The 21,880-nt window shown below is 38.8% G+C and overlaps 1 protein-coding gene across 4 annotated transcripts in view; it reads left to right on the forward strand.

Annotated features, from left to right (window-relative positions):
* The window catches only part of clocka (clock circadian regulator a), a 125,719-nt gene that overhangs the window by 7,275 nt on the left and 96,564 nt on the right, over nt 1–21,880 (forward strand). For 3 of the 4 annotated variants that reach the window (XM_060830747.1, XM_060830753.1, XM_060830760.1), the window contains exons 2-4: nt 9,168–9,261; nt 10,689–10,748; nt 15,319–15,467. In XM_060830747.1, the coding sequence (XP_060686730.1) occupies nt 9,239–9,261; nt 10,689–10,748; nt 15,319–15,467 (232 nt within the window). In that variant the 5' untranslated portion in view covers nt 9,168–9,238. Of the gene's footprint in view, nt 1–9,167; nt 9,262–10,688; nt 10,749–12,317; nt 12,377–15,318; nt 15,468–21,880 lie in introns of those variants that run through there. The other variant, XM_060830768.1, reaches the window with a different exon arrangement.

A 21,880-nucleotide genomic window follows, 5' to 3' on the forward strand; every position in this document is an offset into this window, starting at 1 on the left:
AACAAGAACTTCCGTTTTCCAGTTAGAAGCTTATGACAGACAGGATATCTTCTATTCAAAACAATGTACAGTAGATCAGTGGTAGGCTGAATAATGAGTGGATACCTTTTTTTTGGTTGTGCTTCTTAAAAAATCTGCTTCCTGTTTGAGACATACACGATTTATTTATTTTGAGAGGTACACTTTGATTAAATAAAGCATCCTGTTCTATTTCTACTATGTAGTGTGATCTCTCGCCCATATCAAACTCGAGAGAAATATAGCCACTAGATTAATAATGGGCATTAGTACCTCACAGCACTATCTGCTCATGGACAGCAATATATTATATACCTAACCTTGAGCAAGCCCATTTGCATGTTACCTTGAAAGCCATATGCTGCCCTTCCTCAGCGTGTTGACTCATGTCGTCCTGATACCTGCTCCAAATGAGAATTATGCCTTCTTAAGAACTTTGCAAGGCTAATGTAAGAAGATGAGAGAGGAAAGACAAGCGTGATTGGGCCAATTGGACTGCTATTTTGATTCTGGAGCATGCTCTACAGTTTCTAAATCATTTTTGATGTAACTCATTGCCTTGTTTCCTCACATTCCCTTGAACACTGGAGAGCTTTGTCTTCTATAGCTCTTAAGGTTGCTTTTGCTAAGAATATTTGATGGCTGTACTTCCACTGCCCTATGGCCAAGACAATGCCAAACACCTTCACTTCATCTCCTGAAAAAAAATTAAGACTGTCATCTCTCTGTCGTGTATTGTCTACTTTTTCTAAGGATGATCTATCTGATTGTAGAGATCCTAAAAGGGGGATATTAGTCTTTCCTCCAATCTGCAGAGCTCTGTCTCATTTCTTTATTCCTTGTCAGTTGTTTCTCTGTTCTCTGCAATGAGTGAACACAAACTTGTTATCTTCACTTTTTCACTTCATTCAACATTATATTGTCCCTGAAATTGGTCTGCCAACCTTGGCTACAATCCACAAATGATAGATCTAGTTTTCCCTTGGTACTAAGAACAACATGAGGCGTAAACATGGCAGATGAAGTGATAAATGCGCTATCAATGGAAAATTGCCTTGCATTTTGATGTGGCAATGCTCCACTTCTTTTGCTGCAGCAAACTATATCAGCAACTTGTGGTATAATGAAACTGCAACAGTCCTGTATGCACTGCAAATAAAAATATATTTACACAAGTATACATTGTATGCATTGACCACTGTGGCGCCCTTGTAACGTCAAAATGTTGTCTTTGTCTTTGTCTATGTTCAGGTGTTGCCATGATATCCATAGCTGAGATGGAGACAGCCTAGTACCTGATACGACCTGTTAACTGTGCTGAGTTTGCTGGTGTACTTTGTGAATTTGAATCCGGCCTGGGTGGCTATAGTAATGCTGAGGTTCTCCTGTGCAGATGCACCCTCCTTGGCCTGACTTGCTGGAGGCATTAGGCTCACACAGAGAGGAAGCTGGGTAGCTGTTAACAAAACATAAAAGTCAGCAGGACATCTCTGGAGTGTTTTGAGATGGGGAGTCATGACAATGCACTGAACCCAGCTGGACTCCTCCAGCCTGCACTCTTAAGTCTCTATTACTGCTATGATGCATGAACGCTTCATGAGGTGCAAATGCATGTTTAATTCTGAGCCCTTGCATTGCATTGTCTAGGAAGTGGTAGAATTTTAATGGCATGAGTTGGTGTCTTACAACCAGTGCAGATATTCTGTGTGATGCTGAGGCTTATAAGCTATTATCTTAGGAACTTAGGCCAGGAGAAGGCCATTCACCCCACCAAGCCTGCCCCGCCATTCATGGCTGACTAACCACTTCAAAGCTTTTTACCCACCCTCCAATTTCCCATTTATAGTGCTTACCTGTGCTGCTATATTAGTCAATGGTAGGGTTGTCTCCTGTCAGCTTTGGGGAAGGGATCCTCTTGTTTTCTCTAGGTATCTTGGCTCAGAACCCCTAGTGAGGTGTTGCTCAACTGCATCGCTGACTTCTGCTTGGAGCTACCCATCTTTTGCAGTATGGAAGTGACCAATAAATGTTCTCATAATGTTTCTGGTTTACAATGAGTGAATCTTTGTCTGCATGGCCTTTAAATATGTCATTGAGACCTTCAACTTCAGAAAGCCCCATTTGGGAAAGAGCTTTTTGCCCAAACTGGTCTCTAAAATTCACCATTGTAATCATGCAAAAGCCCCATGTATTATATAATCAGCTGAGAGCTGATGAATTGCCTAAGAAATTCTAATCATCTCCAGTGCTGTAAATACTGATTTGTTCAATATTGCTAGTACTCCATTCTTCTTTTCATACATATATTCATTAGCTTTAAGCAGAAATATTAGTTATTACATCTTTGAGTTAGCTTTGTTGCCACCGTATCATTGCCCTGTCTGATGATTTATGCATGTGCACGTCTAATTTCCTTTGACATGCTCTTTGCATTTGTGCACATAGGCAGCACGGTGGCTTAGTGGTTAGCACTGCTGCCTCACAGCACCAGGGTCCCAGGTTCGATTCCAGGCTTTGGCAACTGTGTGGAATTTGCACATTCTCCCCATTTCCTCTGGGCACTCCAATTTCCTCCCACGGTCCAAAGATGTGCAGGTCAGGTGAATTGGCCATTCTGAATTGCCTATAGTGTTAGGTGCTTTAGTCAGAGGGAAATAGGTCTAGGTTGGTGTGGAATTGTTGGGCCGAAGGCCCAACAATTAGATTATCTACATTCTGTACATACATTCTGTAGATAATCTAATCTAATATCAAATGCTGTTTCTCTTTTGCCTTGTCTTACCCTTGAATTTTTTTTTTACTCCAGTGTTGTTTGTCACTCCCAGTTATTTTATGCATCTTGTCTTTTCCACCCTGAAGGTCATACCCTCACACACTGGTTTAAATTTCACCATCACTTGTTAGCCTTTCTACAAGGAAGTTTTTTTTAGTTCTCTGGAGGTACAACCCACACAGGTCACTTTTGCTATATGTAAAATCTTCTTGTCTCCGCCATTTCTTCAGCTGTGTTGTAAATTGTTTTCTATCTTTTCTGTGTTTATTAGTGCGTGACACTGGGATAATCCAGAGTTTTTTTGAGGTCTTTTAATTTCCTTCTATAATTTCCTCCTAAGCTCCTGAAGTGCTGCAGGACTGTATAGCCCATTCTATTTCTATGTAATTGGTTCTTACATGGGCCATGACTTGTAGCTGTTTCTATTCATCTTCACTCACCACCACCACCCAATTCAAACTGCTGTGCATCTTTGTGGTGTCCTTTTGTCATAATATCAAAAAGGCAATATACTGATGTGGGATTTATATTGGTGCTTTCACCTGTTCTCTGTTAAATCCATGTATAACAAAAAGTACACTTCCTGCACCCTTTGTACAGTTACTGCCCTGTAGTGCCAAGGACTTACACCAGATTGAAAGTACCATACTACTGGAGATTTCGTTCATGTGTTGATTTGTCGTACTCTGCATGGCTAATCACTTATTCTGCTTAACTTATTGGTGGTAGGGTGACCATTTCCTGAAGCATATGCTCGAGGGAGGTTTCAACCTCCAGTTTGCTGTGTAGTGATTCCAGTCTCTCCAGTTCAGAAATCTTGAACTCTCACTTATACTACTTCCATAGCTATTCCTGGCACTATCATTTTTACTTCTGTCAGAATTGTTTAAGGTATGGTAAAGCTTGTTACCTTTACAAAAAAATTAACCGAATTGTCCAGTCCAATTTAAGCAGAGAGGTTCTGAAACAAACAAGAACTGAAAATTGCCAGAGAAACTAAGCAGATCTGGTAGCATCTGTGGAGAGAAAACAGAGGTTAATATTTTGAGTCCTCTGTCACCCTTCTTCAGAACTAGAAGCAGCAACTAGGAAAACATGGTATTTATGCCAATGACTGGGGAGGGGGAGAGGTGTGAGTGGATAGGTGGGGCTGAAGCTCAAAGTGAGAGAAATATAGATATGCAGGAAGATGGATTGTTGATAGTAAACTCGGGAGGAAGTTAAACTATATAGGTGATAATGGATACCGAGTACAAATAGTTGAAAATAGTCCATTTCATGCCAGATCCTGTGATTGTGTGGACAGTTAATGGACAACGATTCTCTGAAATTGTTAAATTCTATGTTGAGTTCTGAAAGCTATGAGGCGCTTAAGCAGAAGATGAAGTGTTGTTCCTCCAGCTTGCATTGATCTTCACTGGAGCAGTAGGCCGGAGAAGGAAATGTTGGCCTGGGGACAGAGTAGTGTGTTGAAGTGGCAGGCAGCAGGAGACTTGGGGTCAGTTTTATTGACAGAACATGGATTATATACAAAATGGTCACCCAATCTGAATTTATTTTCCCCAGTACAGAGGAGGCTATATTGTAAGTAACAAATACACAGGAATAGGAGTAGGACATTCAGTCCCTTGAGCCTGTTTAACCATTCAGCGAGATCATGGCTGATCGGAAGCCAAATGCCATATACCTGCCTTTGACCCATATCCCTTAATATCTTTGCTAACAAAATTGTATCTGTCTCAGTCTGATAATTAGAAACAGATCCAATATCTACAGCTATTTGAGGAAGAGAGTTCCAAACAGCTACCACCCCTTATGTGGAGAAGTGCTGCCTAACATATCTTCTGAATGGTCTGGCCCTAATTCTCAGACTGTGGTCCCTCGTTCTAGAATCCCCAAACAGTAGAAATAGTTTATCTTTATCTACCCTGTCTTTTCCTATTAATATCTTGAAGACTTTGACCAGGTCACCTCTTTATCTCCTAAATTCTAGAGAAAACAGGCCTAATTTGTGTAATCTCTCCTCATAACTGGATTTCCGGAATTAAGTTAACATTGTTATAAACTCACATTGTATACCCGCCAAGGCCAATATATCCTTCAGCAGCCTTGATTGAATGAACTGCAGGAAATTGCTTCACCATCAGGTTGTGTCTGGGATCTTGAATGGTGAGGAGGTAAATGAGTAAATCTGTGATTGCATAGGAAGGTACTGTGGGTTGTGGGGAGGTGTTACATTGGACCATGTTTTCCCAGAGAAAATGGTTGTTGCTGAATGCTGACCGTGGATGGGAGAGGAATTTGTGGTGGCATCCCAATGGACGTGGTGCAAATAGTGGCTTATGACCTCTTGGATACAGAGGTTGATGGGGTGGGAAGTGAGAAAGGTAACTCACTCATTGTTGTGGGAGGGAAGGGAAGGGCTGATGGCAGAACTGCAGGAAGTGGGTTGGACACATTTTAAGGACCTGTCATCCAAGGTAGCAGGAAACCTTCCATTGAGGAAAAAAAGTGACCATTTATGAGGCCCCTCTGCGGAAGATTGTGTCGTCAGAGCAAATACAGCGGAAGCAGAGAAACTGGGACAATGGAATGAAGTCCTTACAGGAAGCAGGGTGTGAGCATATAGAGGTAACTGTGGGAGAGAGATTCTAAGAGATTCTGAATCTGTTCTTTATTTTGTCTCAGAATGAGCATGATATGAGCCATGCCAGGCACTAGCATTTTGATGTGCAGTTAAAACACCATTCCAATAGTTAGTTTTATTTTACCAATATTTAATTCTTGGAGATTATAATCGAATTGTACATGTTCTTTTGAAAAAAATTCACTTATGGAATGTGGCTCCCTCTGGCTAGGCCAGCATTTATTTCCATTCTTAGTTGCCCAGAGGGCAGTTAAGTATCAACCACATTGCTGTGGGTCTGCAGTCATATGTAGGCTAGATCAGGTAAGGATGACAGATTTCCTTCCCTAAAGGGCATTAGTGAACCATATGGGTTTTCTGACAATCAACAAAGGCTTCATGATCCTAATTAGACCCTTAATTCTAAATTCTTTATTGAATTCAAATTCCACCATCTGCCATGGCGAAATTTGAACCTGGTTCCTCAGAACGTTAGCTGAATTTCTGGAGTAGTAATCTGGTGATAATACCATTAGGCCATTGCTGCCTCTATAAGCCTTTTTAGACCTGAGATTTAAAATCACATTTTAAGAAATGGTAATTTTGGGCAAAACTTCATATTTTTCATACCAGTTATGCTTGACTTGTATTCTTCTCGTTTAGTTTTGATCCGCATGACCTGTTACAAGAATTATTATAGCTCAAATTTGGGCTGATGGTGAGCAGTGTTTCATGATGGACTTTTGTTGTGTAGAAATAAACAATGAATGTGCAGATGACAGTTAACTAAAATAGTTAATTTCTTCACTACAATGGAATGAAACAGTCTGGAGATGCTCTTGAAGAAGGTTTTTTGAACGCGGTTTTGTGTTCCAAGTTACAACTTCGGCAGTAATTCCACAAACTGGTTCTGAAATTGTTTTTAGAGTGGAGATACTTGAACCACTCCCCTGTACAGCACCTGTTATGTACAAGCCAGTTGATGCTAAGGTTGCATGGCAACCCCTGAGCCTTACTCATACTGAACTGATTCTGCTTTTTGTGGTCTGGTGGAATAGAAGATGGATTTTGTCAGTACATTGTGAGACATCAATCATATGTAAGATACGCCCATTATTGCACAGGAAAATAGTGAATATTAAGACCGTAAGACATAGGAGTGGAAGTAAAACCATTTGGCCCACAGAGTCCACTCTGCCATTCGATCATGGCTGATGGGCATTTCAATACCACTTACCCACACACTCCCTGTAGCGCTTAATTCCTTGAGATTAAGAATTTATCAATCCCTGCTTTGAAGACATTGAAAGTCCTAGCCTCCACTGTGCTCCGTGACAATGAATTCCACAGGCCCACCACACTCTGGCTGAAGAAATGTTTCCTCGTTTCTGTTCTAAATTGACCCCCTCTAAGTCTAAGTCTGTGCCCATGGCTCCTAATATCCCCGCCTGATGGAAATAAATTCCCAACGTCTGCCCTTTCTAAACCATGCATTATCTAGTAAGTTTCTATTCGATCGCCCCTCAACCTTCTTAACCCTAATGAATACAATGCCAAGATCCTCAGCCATTCATCATATGTTAGGCCTACCATTCCAGAGATCATCCGTGTGAATATCTGCTGGACATGCTCCAGTGCCAGTATGTTGTCCTTCCGGAGGTGTGGGGCCCAAAACTTGACACTGTGTTCTAAATGGGGCCTAACCAGAGTTTTATAAAGTCTTGATTAACAAAGTCTGAAGCTTGCTCCTTAGATGCATTTGAGACAATGTTTTGACTTGAATTACTGCAGTGTGTCTAGTGAGGATAGAAAAGATGATGCCAAATTTCCTGGCAAAAGAATGTTCAACTTTACAAATGGAAACTGAACTATACCATTGATTGAGGATACTGCAATAGTGGGAATACTTATAAAGCCCTGGCATATGTGAGGGAAAATGATTTGTCTCATTTCGAAATAAACTCTCAGGTCCTGGAGTATAATAGCATTTTCTCTTTCATTCCCTTATAAATATCTCACAGGTTAGCCTTTCATTCTACAAAGCAGCAATGGTGTGATATGTAGTCGAAGTTATCTTGTAACAATTCAAATGGCAGACTAAAGGTATGTAGATTGGATACTGAAATAAGGTGGATCTTTTTAATCAATTTTTAATCAATTTAATTGAATTATCTTTTTGATTTAATTGAGGCCTTCAAAATGGTATTCGGTTACTATCTGAAGGAGAAAAAACATACAAGGGTCTGGAAAAAAGATAAATGAGCCTGGCTAGGAAACTTATTCCCTGCAACGAGCCAGTGTGAATATAATGAACCTTTTGACCTCTTTCCATGCTATAACCATTGTCTATTGCTTTCCTAGTAAACTGATCAGCAAAGCACTCCAAAACCCTTTGAGGAACTGAAAATGAAATGAGAGCCGGAAAACATTTTGCTTTTTATATGATGGAGATTTAAATAGAGTACTATTTTTATTTATTTTTTTCTGAAATAAGTTGTGGTCTGCTGTTCGAATCAACATCTGAGTATTGCTTGCAAGCAGTTGACCATTTTAAAACATGGTTTATAATATCTAAGCTCCCAGTGGGCATTCATGCCCTCCTGCTGACACAGAGTTACAGTTTGCATATAAGATTATCATAAAATACTGTTCAGCATCAAGAAAGCACTCCCTCTACTATTCAGAGTCATAAATGCAAAAAAGAGGCTTGTTCATATCCAGCTGAAAGAAAGGCTTGCCCTCAACTTCTGAATATATATGTTCATCCTTACTTATTCCAGACTGATGTAATTGCATCATTTTATGACTGTATAATCCCCAACCGGTCATTTCAACTATTAAACCTGCAATAATGTTTTACTTACTTGAGCCATGTATTTTCACAGTTAAAGTATTAAAATCTTCACATTATTTATAAACTCTACCTCAATGATTTGTGGCAGTGAATTCAGAATTCTAACCATGTTTACGTAAAGGTTTTTTTCCTTTGGTCTTAACTGTGTGTAAGATTTTAATGTCCTATAATACTTGAAGCTATGGCGGGGGGGGGGGGGGGGGGGAAATGAAGCTGAAGAAACAGTTGAGTAAAATCTTCAGTAGTTGGCAAATTGGATCCAGAAAGTTCAATGGATACACAAGAATTTTAACAACAAAAAGAGATCCAAGATTCTTGTGGGAATTGGAGTCCTAGACTTGAATAAACTCCTAAACCCTATTATGTTATGTCTTATCTGACTCCTCAATTGGTAATCCAGTATTACAATAACCTGAATTTGGCTCAGGTATTGGAGCAGTAATAGGAGAAACACATTAAGTAAAAAATGTCAGATGTTATTTGTTCCTACAGAGAGCAAGTGAACCTTAGAGGTATTTTGGCAGATTAAATAATAATGGGAAAAAGTGGAAGACAAATTTAGTGAGAGTCCATTGGATCATTTTATGTTAAAGCTGAAGTAGAGCTGAAAATGATCCAATTATTGTTATTGCATATTGTGAAATCTTTCAAACTCGACTTTGGTCCATAAGGCAATATAGAGTTGTTAGACCTATTACTACTGATCAATGAATTTTTTTAGCAAGCGCCATAAACATTTTTAAAGGTAGAATGGTTACTTTTGAGGCATAATTTGGCTTAAACATGGTGCATACAATTTTTAATTTCATTATTTTTAAAATGTCTACAATGCTTTTCAGTTTTAATCTTTGTAAGTTCCAAGTAAAGATGCATTTTTCATTTTTTTTCCTTTGTAGGCAGTTGACAAAGTATTTATTATAACATGAAGTATCTCTGCCAGCCTAAACTACCATAAAAAGGGAACAAAATGAATTTAAGCTGTGCTGACAGGTAAGAGATTTATATTTTGATTAAGTTATTTTGTTTATCACTGAGTAAAATTAGCCAATAGTAATGTATTTTATAACCTAGAACATACTTCAGAGAAATAGACCATTAGGCCTGACCAATCTACGGTAGCACTTTGCTATCAAATCTCCTCCCAGTTTCCTTCATCTAACTTTATTAACACAGTTGTCTATTTACTTTTACCTCATGCTTATCTAGATTCCCCATTAAAGGCTACTTGACTCAACTATACCTTTTGTATGTATTGGAGGGAAACTTCCAGATGGTGATGTTTCTATGCACTTGCTGCCTCTGTCTTCCTAAGTGATAGAGGTCATAGATTTAGAAGGCGCCTCAGTGAGTTTCTGCAGTGCCCCTTGTATATGGTAAAAACTAATGCCATGTTGTGTTAGTGGTAAAGGAAGTGAATGTTTAAATTAGGTAGATAAGTTAAAGTAGTTAGTCAATTGCCTGTTTCGTTTGGATGGCAATAAGCTTCTTGAGTGTTGCAAGGTACTTAGCAAGTATGTGAAGAGATGTGTCTGTTAAATATGGACAGGCTTTGAGGAGTCATGAGAGTGGTTACTCTTCTGCCCTTTTCCCCTCATCCTCAAAAGCAAATATAAGAAGTTTATGAATTTCTTTCCAATTAAGACTAAGACTATTTAATCAATTGATTCTGTCACGTTCCTCAGTTTAATCAATCAACCTGGCTGAACTTCCTACCACTGGCTGTGAGCTCTCATCTTTCTCTAGTTTCCCTGCTATCTCCTTTCACACCCTCACTGTGCTCATCCTGTTCGTGAGGCCCACCTCCTTCCCATAATCCTGTTCGTGAGGCCCACCTCCTTCCCATAATCATGTTCCCACGTAACAGCTGATCACTGAACTTCCCTGCTGCCAGCTATGTTAGCTGTCATTCTAAATAATTCTTGCTCATCAGTTCCCTCTATTTAAAATTACTTTCTTGGAAAATGTAATTTTCCATTTGTTCCATTAGTTGTTAATTTTGAAAGAAAATTGTCACCTTTTCATTTTTAGGTTGAGTACAGACTGAAAGGAGGAGGAAATGCAAATTTATTTATATGATCTTTGTCTGTCTACATACGTGCTACTAGATTAATTGGCTCCAGAAGAAGCTAATTCAAAACGAAAATACTGTTGATGCTGGGAATCTGAAATAAAAACAATCAATGTTAAAAAAATACCAGGTCAGGCAGCACCTGTGGAGAGAGAAACAAGTGTAAAAGTCAGGTCGATGATGTTTCGTCAGAATTAACAGAAAATCATTTTAGTTCCAAGTATTCAAATCTTTAGTTTTGTAGTAAAAGTGCCTGTAAGACCTTTTACAAATCCAGTTTTGTTAATTTTTTCGAAGATGAGAGGATGATTTTAAGAGGTCATAATTTTAAAAAATCTTGTGTTATCAGAGATGACAGTAGCATTTTTGATGGGGTAATGGATGAAGATGACAAGGACAAAGCAAAAAGGTGAGTTGACAAATTAAGATTTTAAAAATATAGCTGGGATTGAGGTATAATTAAACAATTCTGAAAATTTTCTTTATATTCTTTTCAAGTGCTAAAAAGAAAACAATAATATTATTGTTTCAGCAGAAATTCTTGTATAGCTGGATGCACCAAAAAAAACAACAAAACAGCTAAATTAGTAGCCTAAGAGTATACTTTTCCTTGTCCAGTACCAGCTGATTCATTGGTTTCATTATTAAATAAAATCATGAGATGCAAGATTCAAATGACACCTCTGCCTTCAATTTAGAGAAATCTTTGCGTCCATCCATCTGTCAGATTTGATGAGCTTGCAGCAAACAATCCATGTTGGATGGGGTGTCCTCATGTGGTACATCTTTGAGTTTTAAAGCTTGGAACAGGGCCTTTTGATACATGTCTCTTGACTGGTCATTAAACGCTTGTCCACTTTATCTGCTGACAAGCCTCCTCACTATCCGCAACTCCTCCAATCTTTGTATCATCTGCAAACATACTAATTAGACCAGCTCCATTTTCCTCCAAATCAATTGTGTAGACCATGAATGTCAGAGATCCAAGCACTGATTGCTGTGGAGCACTACTAGTCCCAACCCTCCATTCCAAAAAACACTCTTCCACCTCTACCCTCTGTCTTCTATAACATAGTCAGTTGTGTATCAATCTTGCCAGTTTACCACTGATACCATGTGACTTCACTTTTTATACCAGTCTGCCATTAGGGATCTTGTCAAAGGCTTTACTGCAGTCCATGTAGCCAACATCAACCGCTTTTCCCTCATCAATTGTTTTCATCACCACCTCAAAAAACTTGGTCAAGCTAATGAGGCATGACCTCGCATGCACAAAACTATGCAGTTTATCACTAATAAGTCCATTTGCTTCGATATAGGTCTTGACCCTGAGAATCTTTGTCAGTGGTAGGGAAATTACTGGAAATGGGACAACTTTGGCTATCCTCCAATCCTCTGGGCCCTCACCTGTGGCCAAAGAGGATACAAATATGTCTGTCAATATTTCAGCAATTTGTTATTTTGCCTCCCTCAATATTCTGAGATAGAATCTATCAGGACCATAGGACTTAGCTACTTTTAATACCTTTTAAGACTCACAACACCTCTTCCTTTTACTAGCAACTTAGCTTGGAAATTCCACACTTCCTTCCCTGTGATCATCCTCCACCAATTCCTTCTCTTTGTTGAATACTGACACAAAGTATTTGTTTAGGACCTTACCTACTTCTGACTCAACACAGATTCCCTCATTTGTCCTTGAGTGGGCCAATGTCTTTCCCTGGCTACCCTCTTTCTTTTTTGTATATGTATAAAAAGCCTTGAGGGTCTCCTTAATCCTGTCTGTTAATGACCCCTTTCAGCCCTTCTAATTCCTTGTTTAAGTTCTTTTCTACTTTCCTTATATGCTTCAAGGGCTTTGTCAGTTCCCATCCTCTTGGCCTTATGCATGTGACCTTTTTCTTTCTGGCTAAGGTCATAACATCCCTGGTCATCCAAGGTTCACTTAACTTGCCATACCTATTCTTCATTTTTGCAGGCGTGTGCTGTTCCGGAACTCTTATCAACTGCCGTTTGAAATACTCCCACGTGTCCAATGTGAGTTTACCCTCAAACAGCCAACTCCAATTATCATTCTCTAGTTCCTGTCTAATATTGTTGTAGTTTACCTTCCCTCAATATAACACCTTCACCCGAGGACTGCTGTTATCCGTAGCCTTGAGTATCTTAAAACTCACTACATTATGATCACTACTCTTGAAATGTTTCCCCACTGAAACTCCACACACTTGGCCAGGCTCATTTGCCAAAACCAGGTCCAGTATAATCCCTTCCCTGGTTAGACTGTTTACACTTTAGATTAGATTAGATTAGATTAGATTAGATTAGATTACTTACAGTGTGGAAACAGGCCCTTGGGTCGGTGTGGACTTGTTGGGCCCGCCGAAGCGAAACCCACCCATACCCTTACATTTACCCCTTAACTAACACTACGGGCAATGTAGCATGGCCAATTCACCTGGCCCGCACATCTTTGGACTGTGGGAGGAAACCGGAGCACCCGGAGGAAACCCACACAGACACGGGGAGAACGTGCAAACTCCACACAGTCAGTCGCCTGAGTCGGGAATTGAACCCGGGTCTCAGGCACTGTGAGGCAGCAGTGCTAACCACTGTGCCACCGTGCCGCCCAGCTCCTTGTGCTCCTTTTTTCTGTGCAACATACCCATGTAGTTTTTCACAATGCCAGGTAAATGCCAGTGTTGTAGCTGTAATGGAACAGCTTGTCTAGGGGGCTGGCTAATTCTGGAGCACTCGTTTTCAGTACTGTTAGTGGAATGTTTTCTGGGTCGTTGCCTCTGCAGGATTCAATACTTTTTAATTGTTTCTTGATGTCATGTTTAGTGAATCAAATTGGCTAAAGATTGACATCTGTGATGTAGGGGACTTCAGGAGAAGTTTTATGATTGTGGTAAAAATACACAATTTTGACTTTAATCTACTGATTTTTTTTCCGTACCTGGGGTCTTTCATGCATGAATCTGATTTTAAAAAAAGGAAAGCCACTGAAGTAGAATGGCCACAGTGCTAATCTGACAACAGGTTGAGATAGTTCATGAAACCATCTCTAAACAAGATCTGGTTTGCATTGAAATTAGCTTCATTCAAATGACTGAATGCAGTACTTCAATTCTGTATCTGCTGTTTCATTTACATCTTTCTGGAACTTTCACATATTCAATTGAAAGTCACCTGCACAATATACAGCTGAGGGGAAAGGAAATAACAAAACCGGACATCGGAATACAAAAAACAATTTATTTCTGTTGAATACTTTTGATCAGAGCAGAGAGAGAAGGAAATAACTTTGCCCAGCAAGACTGGAAAGCGTGCTCTCAGTCTCTTTATTCTCTCAGCCTGTCACAAATTGGAGTAACTTCACTTCTTCAAACATTTAAGCACATGCAGAAATGTCACCATTGCTAAGGATAGAAAATATCAATTAAAAACTTTGGTCTTAAGTTAAAACTAATGCTTTCAGTGCTGGAAGGATTTTTTTTCAGGTAGTGTCATGACCGATATGGGAGGAGTGCACTGTTTCTTTTTGGTCTCACTACTCCATAGATCATGACATAGATTTAATTGTTATGATTTGGAGATGCCGGTGTTGGACTGGGGTGTACAAAGTTAAAAATCACACAACACCAGGTTATAGTCCAACAGGTTTAATTGGAAGCACACTAGCTTTTGGAGCGACGCTCCATCATCAGATTTAATTGTATTAGACTAGTACCCGATAGGGCCTATTGTGTGTTTTTCCTCAACATCTAAAATAAAATGGGCAATCAACTAGTTTTGTTCTAATAGAATTGTTGATTTATTGTAAACTAACCTATTACACGAATGTGCAAAACTGATTACACCCTCAGTTCACGAAAGTATCAATGTTTGCCACTTTAGATATCCTATCATACTTACAAGTACAGCCAGGCACACCGGAAAAGGATGTCATTTTCGATGCAGAGATTCATATTTTTAAAAAGATACAGCTTTTAAGTCTTCGTTCTTGAAGGCTAAAATGATAAGACTTGAGATGTTCTGGTGCACAAAGATTGATGTCACTGAACAAATGCAGGTGTTCAGGAAATATCGACTAAATCTTCCAGAGGCCTTCCTTTACAAAAGCATCTAGAATAAGAGATTGCAGATATTTCACTAGACCCACGTTAAGGATTTTTTTTACCAAAAACTGGAGACCTGAGTTGGGAAGCTTGTTTGTTCAACAGGCTTTTCCCAAACTACTCCAAACAGCATCCAAAGCAGAAACTAGAACCTGACAGGAGATCTCTGCTTTTTTTTAGAAAAAAGCAGTTCTCAGGAGATGTTTCTACCAATCAACACCTTGTTAACAAAAAAAAGTTCCAATATCCTTTCATTGATCTCTTTTGAAAAAGCAATAAAGTCCATAATCCTTTAAACTCAAGGCAATAGAAATTATTAATATGAAGCATTCATAAAATTGCCTATTTTTGATTTTACTTTCTGTATTTGATACTCTTTCCTTTTCCAATTTATACCTTTGTGTGTTTGATGTTGCATTCTGTTATTCTCAGATTTACTTCTTCTCCTTAGTAAATTATATCCCTCTTTATGCAAGAAACTTGTAATAGACTTTGTTTTATTTCTAGTGCAATGACGTCTGATTTGGCTATATGCTTTTTAAAAAACCTTTGTTCTGGCTAATTGAGGGCATTTGAAAGAAGGAAGCAGATTAATTCCTCTCTATCAAAACATAAACAAAGCAGATTATCGACCCAGCGCTTCTAGCTAAAGATGGATCCAAATGCGGTGAATAGAGATAGTGGGCTTCAGTAAACGAGTGTCACTTTTGAACAGATTTCTTTTCATTACAAAATTACTTACACAAAATGTCGCAATCCAAATTCAGGTAATTACTTGCATACATTTTTAAGACCTAAAATGTAAAATTTGTTAGAATCGTGGATGTCATCTTTTCATTTATTTGCTTGTGCCTTTAGGGTGTCAAGGAACAAATCAGAGAAGAAAAGACGAGATCAGTTCAATGTGCTCATTAAAGAGCTTGGTTCCATGCTACCTGGTAATACTCGGAAAATGGATAAATCAACAATATTACAGAAAACAATTGATTTTCTACAGAAGCACAAAGGTAGTTAATGTGTTCTATGCCAACAAAACCTTGTTTTGAATTTATAAAATAATTGTGCTAATTTTATTGGGGAGGGAGAAGTGGAAATTGAGGCATTCATTATTTCATGTAAGTAATTTGGGGGTTTTACTTTTAATTTTTTAATTAATCTAATAAAGGTATATTTTATTATTGTATTATTGTTTCAATAGTTGGGTTTACTAATGAGCCAAGGACCAGGATGAAACCATATGACCAACAGACCAGACAGAATCATGCTACAAGACGACATGCTTAGTTATCTGGATTTGCAAGTTGTAGTCTGAGCTATTAAATAAAGCTGTATGAGATTTTCAAGATACACCTTCCCCGTGTTGGTATATTTGAAATGAAATGCAGTTATGGCAATTCAATATTTTTTGCTAGTAGACATAAATGGACGGCTGGAAATGTTTGAATCTCAATATTGTGACAGTCCATGAGATCACCAAGAAACCGATTGCAAAAGAAGAGATGAAGAATATGCTCATTGTTCAATGTACCCAGACAGATTGAACTCCATAGAAAACTTGATTGCTCCTTGGAAATGGCATGATTTCATCAACAATCCACACACTAGTAACCTGGAAGAGCAGTTCATATAATACTATTGAAAGGGTTTTTTAGAACAGCAACTCTGACCAGAAATCAAGCTATACTAGACTTGTTATTGTGTAATGTTGTAGAATTAATGACTGCACAATAATGTCACATTTAGGTAGTAGATATGAGTGAATTTTGCATCCAATTTATAAGAGAGACGATAAGGTCTGGGTTTAATGTTTTTGCATAAATAATGGATACTATGTGGGCGTGAAAGCTGAGCTAGGTTAAATGAACTGAAATACTAGGCGCTAGGGCACAGTGGCAGACATTTACAAGGTTAGTTCAGAATACACAGAATAAATATATTCCTACAATAAAGTATAATTCTAAAGGGTGGACTCACCATCCGTGGTTAAGTAAAGATGTTAGTGAAACATCAAACCTATGGAATATAGCATATAATTAAATAAAGATGAGTAGCAGCTTCAATGATTGGTGAGAAGGTAACGAACAGCAGAGAACGACTAAAAGGTTAATCAGGAGGAAGAAATTAGAGTATGAATGGAAGGTGGCTAAGTATGTAAAACAAGATAGAAAATGTTTCTACACTTATTTAAAAATGAAAAGGGGAATTAAATTGTTATTCCTCTAGAGAGTGAGAATGGGATGTTAATAGTCAATACCAAGGAAATGGCAGATGGAATGAACAAATAGTTTGCTTCTGCCATTACCATAAGTGACAAAAATAAAGCATTCCAGGAGTGAGTGGAGTTGAGGACATGGATTATAATCACCAGGGAAGTGGTACTAAGCAAACTGATGGAGCTGTGGACTGACAAATATCTAGGTCCAGATGTATTTCATCCTAAGATCTTAGGTTGCAAAGAGGTTGTTAAGTTTCCAGAATTCCCAAGATACAGGCAAAGTTCCATCTGACTGAAGAGTAGCAATTGAAGTCCCTTTGTTCAAGATGCTAGGTAAGAAACAGGAATCTACAGGTCAGCTGTGTAGTTTGAGCCTAAAGGAAGACATATTTAAAACAGAGATGAGAAGGAATTACTGCGCTCAAAGGGTCATGAATTTGTGAAATTCACTACCAGAGAGTACACTGGATACCAGGGCACCAAATACAATTCAAGGAAGAGATAGACTGAAGAAATTTGCCAAAGATAGCACCTTCCAAACTGTGTCACTATCATCTCAAAAGACAAGGGCAGCAGCTACATGGGAACATACACCTCAACAAGCCAAATTGCAGGTGGTATAGTTTGTAATGTTGTAGAATGGCAAACAAATTACCAGAGTGGACCCTTCTTTGGAAAGTCATGGATCCATTTCAGATCTTTGACTAATACATTTGCAGTCAATGCCATTTGCTGTTAAAGCTTGAACTCTGGTTCCAATCCCGAGTAGCAGCTGGAATAACTGTGTTGCAGCTGTGAGGCAAAGAACTAAATCATACCCATTTAACATTTAGTTGCCATTAAAGACCCATGCTTACATGAAGATTGTGGCTTGGAATTGAATATTTATGGATATTTGTCATTTCAGAAAGATAGTTAGAACAAAGAAGGCAGTGGCACTGTTAATAATGGATGGGATCAATATGGTTGTGAAAATTATTCTTGGGTCAAAGGGTCAAGATAGGTAGTGTTAATAAACACCAAGGGGCAACAAACATTGATGGAATTGTAACGTTGGGCACAGTTTAAATTAGGAAATTAGAGCTCTATGTAACATGGAGTAATATCATAGTAATAGGAAACTTCAGTTTACACACAAACTGGGTGAAATTAATTAGCACTATTGCTGTGGAGGATGAATTCCTTCAGTATGTATGAGGTAGGTTTCCAGAGCACTAGATTGAGGATCCAATTGGGTATCAGGCTGTTTTAGGTTTAGTTTAAAAAAAACTGTCCTACAGCAGCTGTTTGGAAATGGTGACCATAATGTAACATAATTTTAGATTTTTTAAAATGATAGAGTTTAGTTTTGAAAGTAGGATGTGCCCTGAATCTAAACAAAGCCAACTATAAAGGATGGGGGACAGTTTGTCTATGATGGATTGGGAAAGTACCTTATAAAAGATTGCCAGTTGACAGGCAACGTGAAGGAATTTAAGGAATTACTGCATTGTCTACAACAGTCATACATTCCTCTAATCATCAGAATATCCAGGAACGATGAATCAGTCATGACTATCAAAATAATTTGGAAAATGAATTAAATCAAAGAAAGTCATTAATAAGGTTGCCAGGAAAGATGGTAAACCTTTAGGATTGGAAACAGTTTACAATCCAGCAAAGGACCAAGAAACAAATGCAGGGCAAAGTATGAATGTAAGCTAGCAAGAAACATAAGGCTGGGCTGTGGAAATTTCTTTTGGTATGTGAAAAGTAGAAGATTAGTGAGGAAAAATATGAGCCCATTACAAGTGGAGACAGGAGAATTTATTATGGAAAATAGGAGAAGGAAAGCAATAGTTTTGAGGCTGTGTTCAAGAAGGAAAAGCAGAACCTGAGAAATACTTGGGATTTAACAATTCTTTTAAAACTGATGAACTGAAACAAATTATTATTAAATGAGAGCTAATGCTCAAAACTTAATTGTGTTGAATGTTGGTAAATCCCCAAAGACCAGATGATGTATATTCAGGTGTATTGAAGGAGCTGATGTTTGCATTGGTAGTTATCTATCATAATTCTATAGATTCTGGAAAGACTTTGCAGACTGTTAAAGTAACAAATGTTAACCAGTTATTTAAAATGGGAGAGAGAGAAAACGAAGAACTATAGACCTGAGTTAGTTTGATAGCAGTAGCCATGCCAATGTTAGAATCAATAATAAAGGATGTGGTAACTGGGTATTCAGAAAACTATATTATAAATAGGCAGAGTAAATATGGATTTATGAAAGGGAAATAATGTTTGACAACCTGTTGAATACCTTTGAGGATGTTACTTGTAGTGAAGGTGAGAGGAGACCAATGGATGTGATGTGTTTGGATTTTCAGAAGGCTTTCAGTAAGATCCCACACAGCGGAGTAGTAAACGAAAGTAGAGCACATGGTACTGTGAGTTATACACTAGCATAGATGCAGAATTGCTTCACAGGAAGTGAAGAATAGTGGATTATTGTAAGGATGGTAGGCTATTGTCAGTGGGGTACCTCAAGAATTACTGCTGGCTTCAAATGTTCGCAATATAGATGAATGAGTTAGATATGGAGACAAAAATGCAATGTTAAGTTTGTGAATTGAATTTCTATTTGGCCAAACCTTCTTTCTGGAAACTTTCAATCACATCTAAAGCTTTGCTGTCAGTTTAGGGCAGCACGGTGGCTCAGTGGTTGGACTGCAGTCTCACAGTGCCAGGGACCCGGAATCGATTCTAGTCTCTGGCAACTGAGTGGAGTTTACACATGTCTGCCTGGGTTTCCTCCGGGTGTTCCGGTCTCCTTTCGCAATCCAAAAGATATGCAAGTCAGGTGGATTGGCTGTGATTAGGTGCATTAGTCAGAGGGAGATGGGTCTGGGTGGGTTGCTGTTGTTGGGCCCCAAGGGCCTGTTTCCATACTGTAGGGAATCTAGTCTAATTATTTGATTTATTATTGTTACATGTACCTAAGTAGAACAAAAGTTTTGTTTTGCAAGCAGTACAGGCAGAAGGACGCACAGATTATAGGGTGTTTAGACAGAGCAAGGCATACAAAGTTAAACGAAAGTGAGTTGAGAATACAAGTTATGGTGAGAATGCAAAGAAGCTTCGAGGGAATATGGGCAGATTAAATGAATGAGAAAAAGCACTGTGGATGGTATATAAATTAATTTTATTTTTTGTGCACTTGCAAGATGCAGACTATTCTGGCTAGGTCAGTATTTATTGCCCATCCTTAATTATCCTTAAGAAGAGTAATTCTCAGTGATGAGCTGCCTGTAGAACCACTGAAGTCTATGTGCTTTAGATACATCCAAAGTCTGTTAATGATGGAGTTCCAGTATGTTGACCTAGCAACAGTGATGTAGTTCAAAGTTAAAATGGTAAGTAGCTTAGAGGGGGATTTGAAAGTGGTGATGTTCCCATGCATCTGTTTCCTTTGACCTTCTAGTTCGTAGAAGTTATGGATTTGGAAAATGCTGTCACAGAAACTGTGGTGCATTTCTATAATGCATTTGTAAATGGTATACGCCAGTAAAATCTGGTGTACTTGTCTCAGCTTTTGAATTGCTCAATCTCCTGCTCTTCCTTATTCTCCCCCATTCCCTCTTGTCCCTTTGCTCATTCTCTTGCTTACCCTTTCTCCATTGGTGTCAACCCTCCCTCTTGCTTTGTGCTCTCTGTCTCTGCAGTCAGTATGTTGCCACTCCTATGCTACCTTCACTCAACCTTGCTATTATCCCTTTTGCTGATCTGCTCACTCTCTCATTGCTTTGCCTTGCCCTCTCACTTTTACCTCCACTCTCCTCTCTTCCCTGTTCACTTGTCCAATCTTTTGTTTTTACCTCTTTCTCTTGCTAGCTGTCCCTTTCTCAACCCCTCTCAAACTATTCCACCATTATCTTTTCTCACTTTCTCTCACATGCTTTCCCTCTGTCTGCACTTTGTCCTTCTTACTCATATATTCTTGCAGACTGAACCTATGTGCAATTCTTGGTGGTATTTTAGGACAAACTTGCAACCCAATCTACAGTGGCTACCTGTAGACTCTTTGCCTCCGCAAAGTCCATCCCTATGTCAATATCATATGAGTTTTGGATCCATCTACATATATTAATTAGCTATCCTCTACATGGTCTAAAATAGAACAAAGAACCATGGATGGTGGAAATGTGGATCAAAACAGAAACCAGAAAAACACAACAGTTCCGAAAAAGGGCCACTAGACATGAAAACGTTAACTTTGCTTTCTCTCCAAAGATGCTGCCAGACCTACTGAGTTTCTCCAGCAATTTATGTTTTTGCTCCAGAAGGTTTATCCCATTCCAGATATTTTAACTGACGTATTCAGATATGTGATGACATATATTTGGCACATTTGGGACTTGAACAGAGACCGTCTGGCCCAGAGGTACTGTTTTGGATGAGACCAGACCCCCTCGAAATATTTTAAGAAGCTAACATTTTATTATTTTAAAGGCAGATGTGAAGAGCATGTTCCAGGTGAGATGCAACTGGTCAAGTCACCTGGTTTTAAGCAAAACAGAATTTATTTAAACATTACAGTTGAAAAAAGAAAAAAAAAATGGAATTTAGAGTAACAACTACTGGAAACCTTAACCAACCCAATACAGTAACTTAACTAATTAACTGTTCTAAGATTTGGAGGTGCCAGTGTTGGACTGGGTGGACAAAGTTAAAAATCACACAACACCTGGTTATAATCCAACAGGTTTATTTGGAAGCATTAGCTTTCGAGGCGCTGCCTCTTTATCAGGTGCTTGAGGAACAGGACCATTAGACACAGAATTTATAGCAAAAGGGTTACAGTGTCATGGAGTTGCAATGGTATGTTAAATAAGTTTAGATTAGATTCCCTACAGTGTGGAAACAGGCTCTTCGGCCCTACAAACCCACACTGACCCTCCGAAGAGTAACCCACTCAGACCCATTTCCCTCTGACTAATGCACCTAACACTATGGGCAATTTAGAATGGCCAATTCACCTAACCTGCACATCTTTGGACTGTAGGAGGAAACCGGAGCACCCGGAGGAAACCCACGCAGACACTGGGAGAATGTACGAACTCCACACAGACAGTCATCCTAGGCTGGAATTGAACTCGGGTCCCTGGTGCTGTAAGGCTGCAGTGCTAGCCACTGAGCCATTAAGTCTTTCATCTTTTAGAATGA

The sequence above is a fragment of the Hemiscyllium ocellatum genome, chromosome 1, assembly GCF_020745735.1.
Source record: "Hemiscyllium ocellatum isolate sHemOce1 chromosome 1, sHemOce1.pat.X.cur, whole genome shotgun sequence".
Taxonomy (NCBI): Eukaryota; Metazoa; Chordata; class Chondrichthyes; order Orectolobiformes; family Hemiscylliidae; genus Hemiscyllium; species Hemiscyllium ocellatum.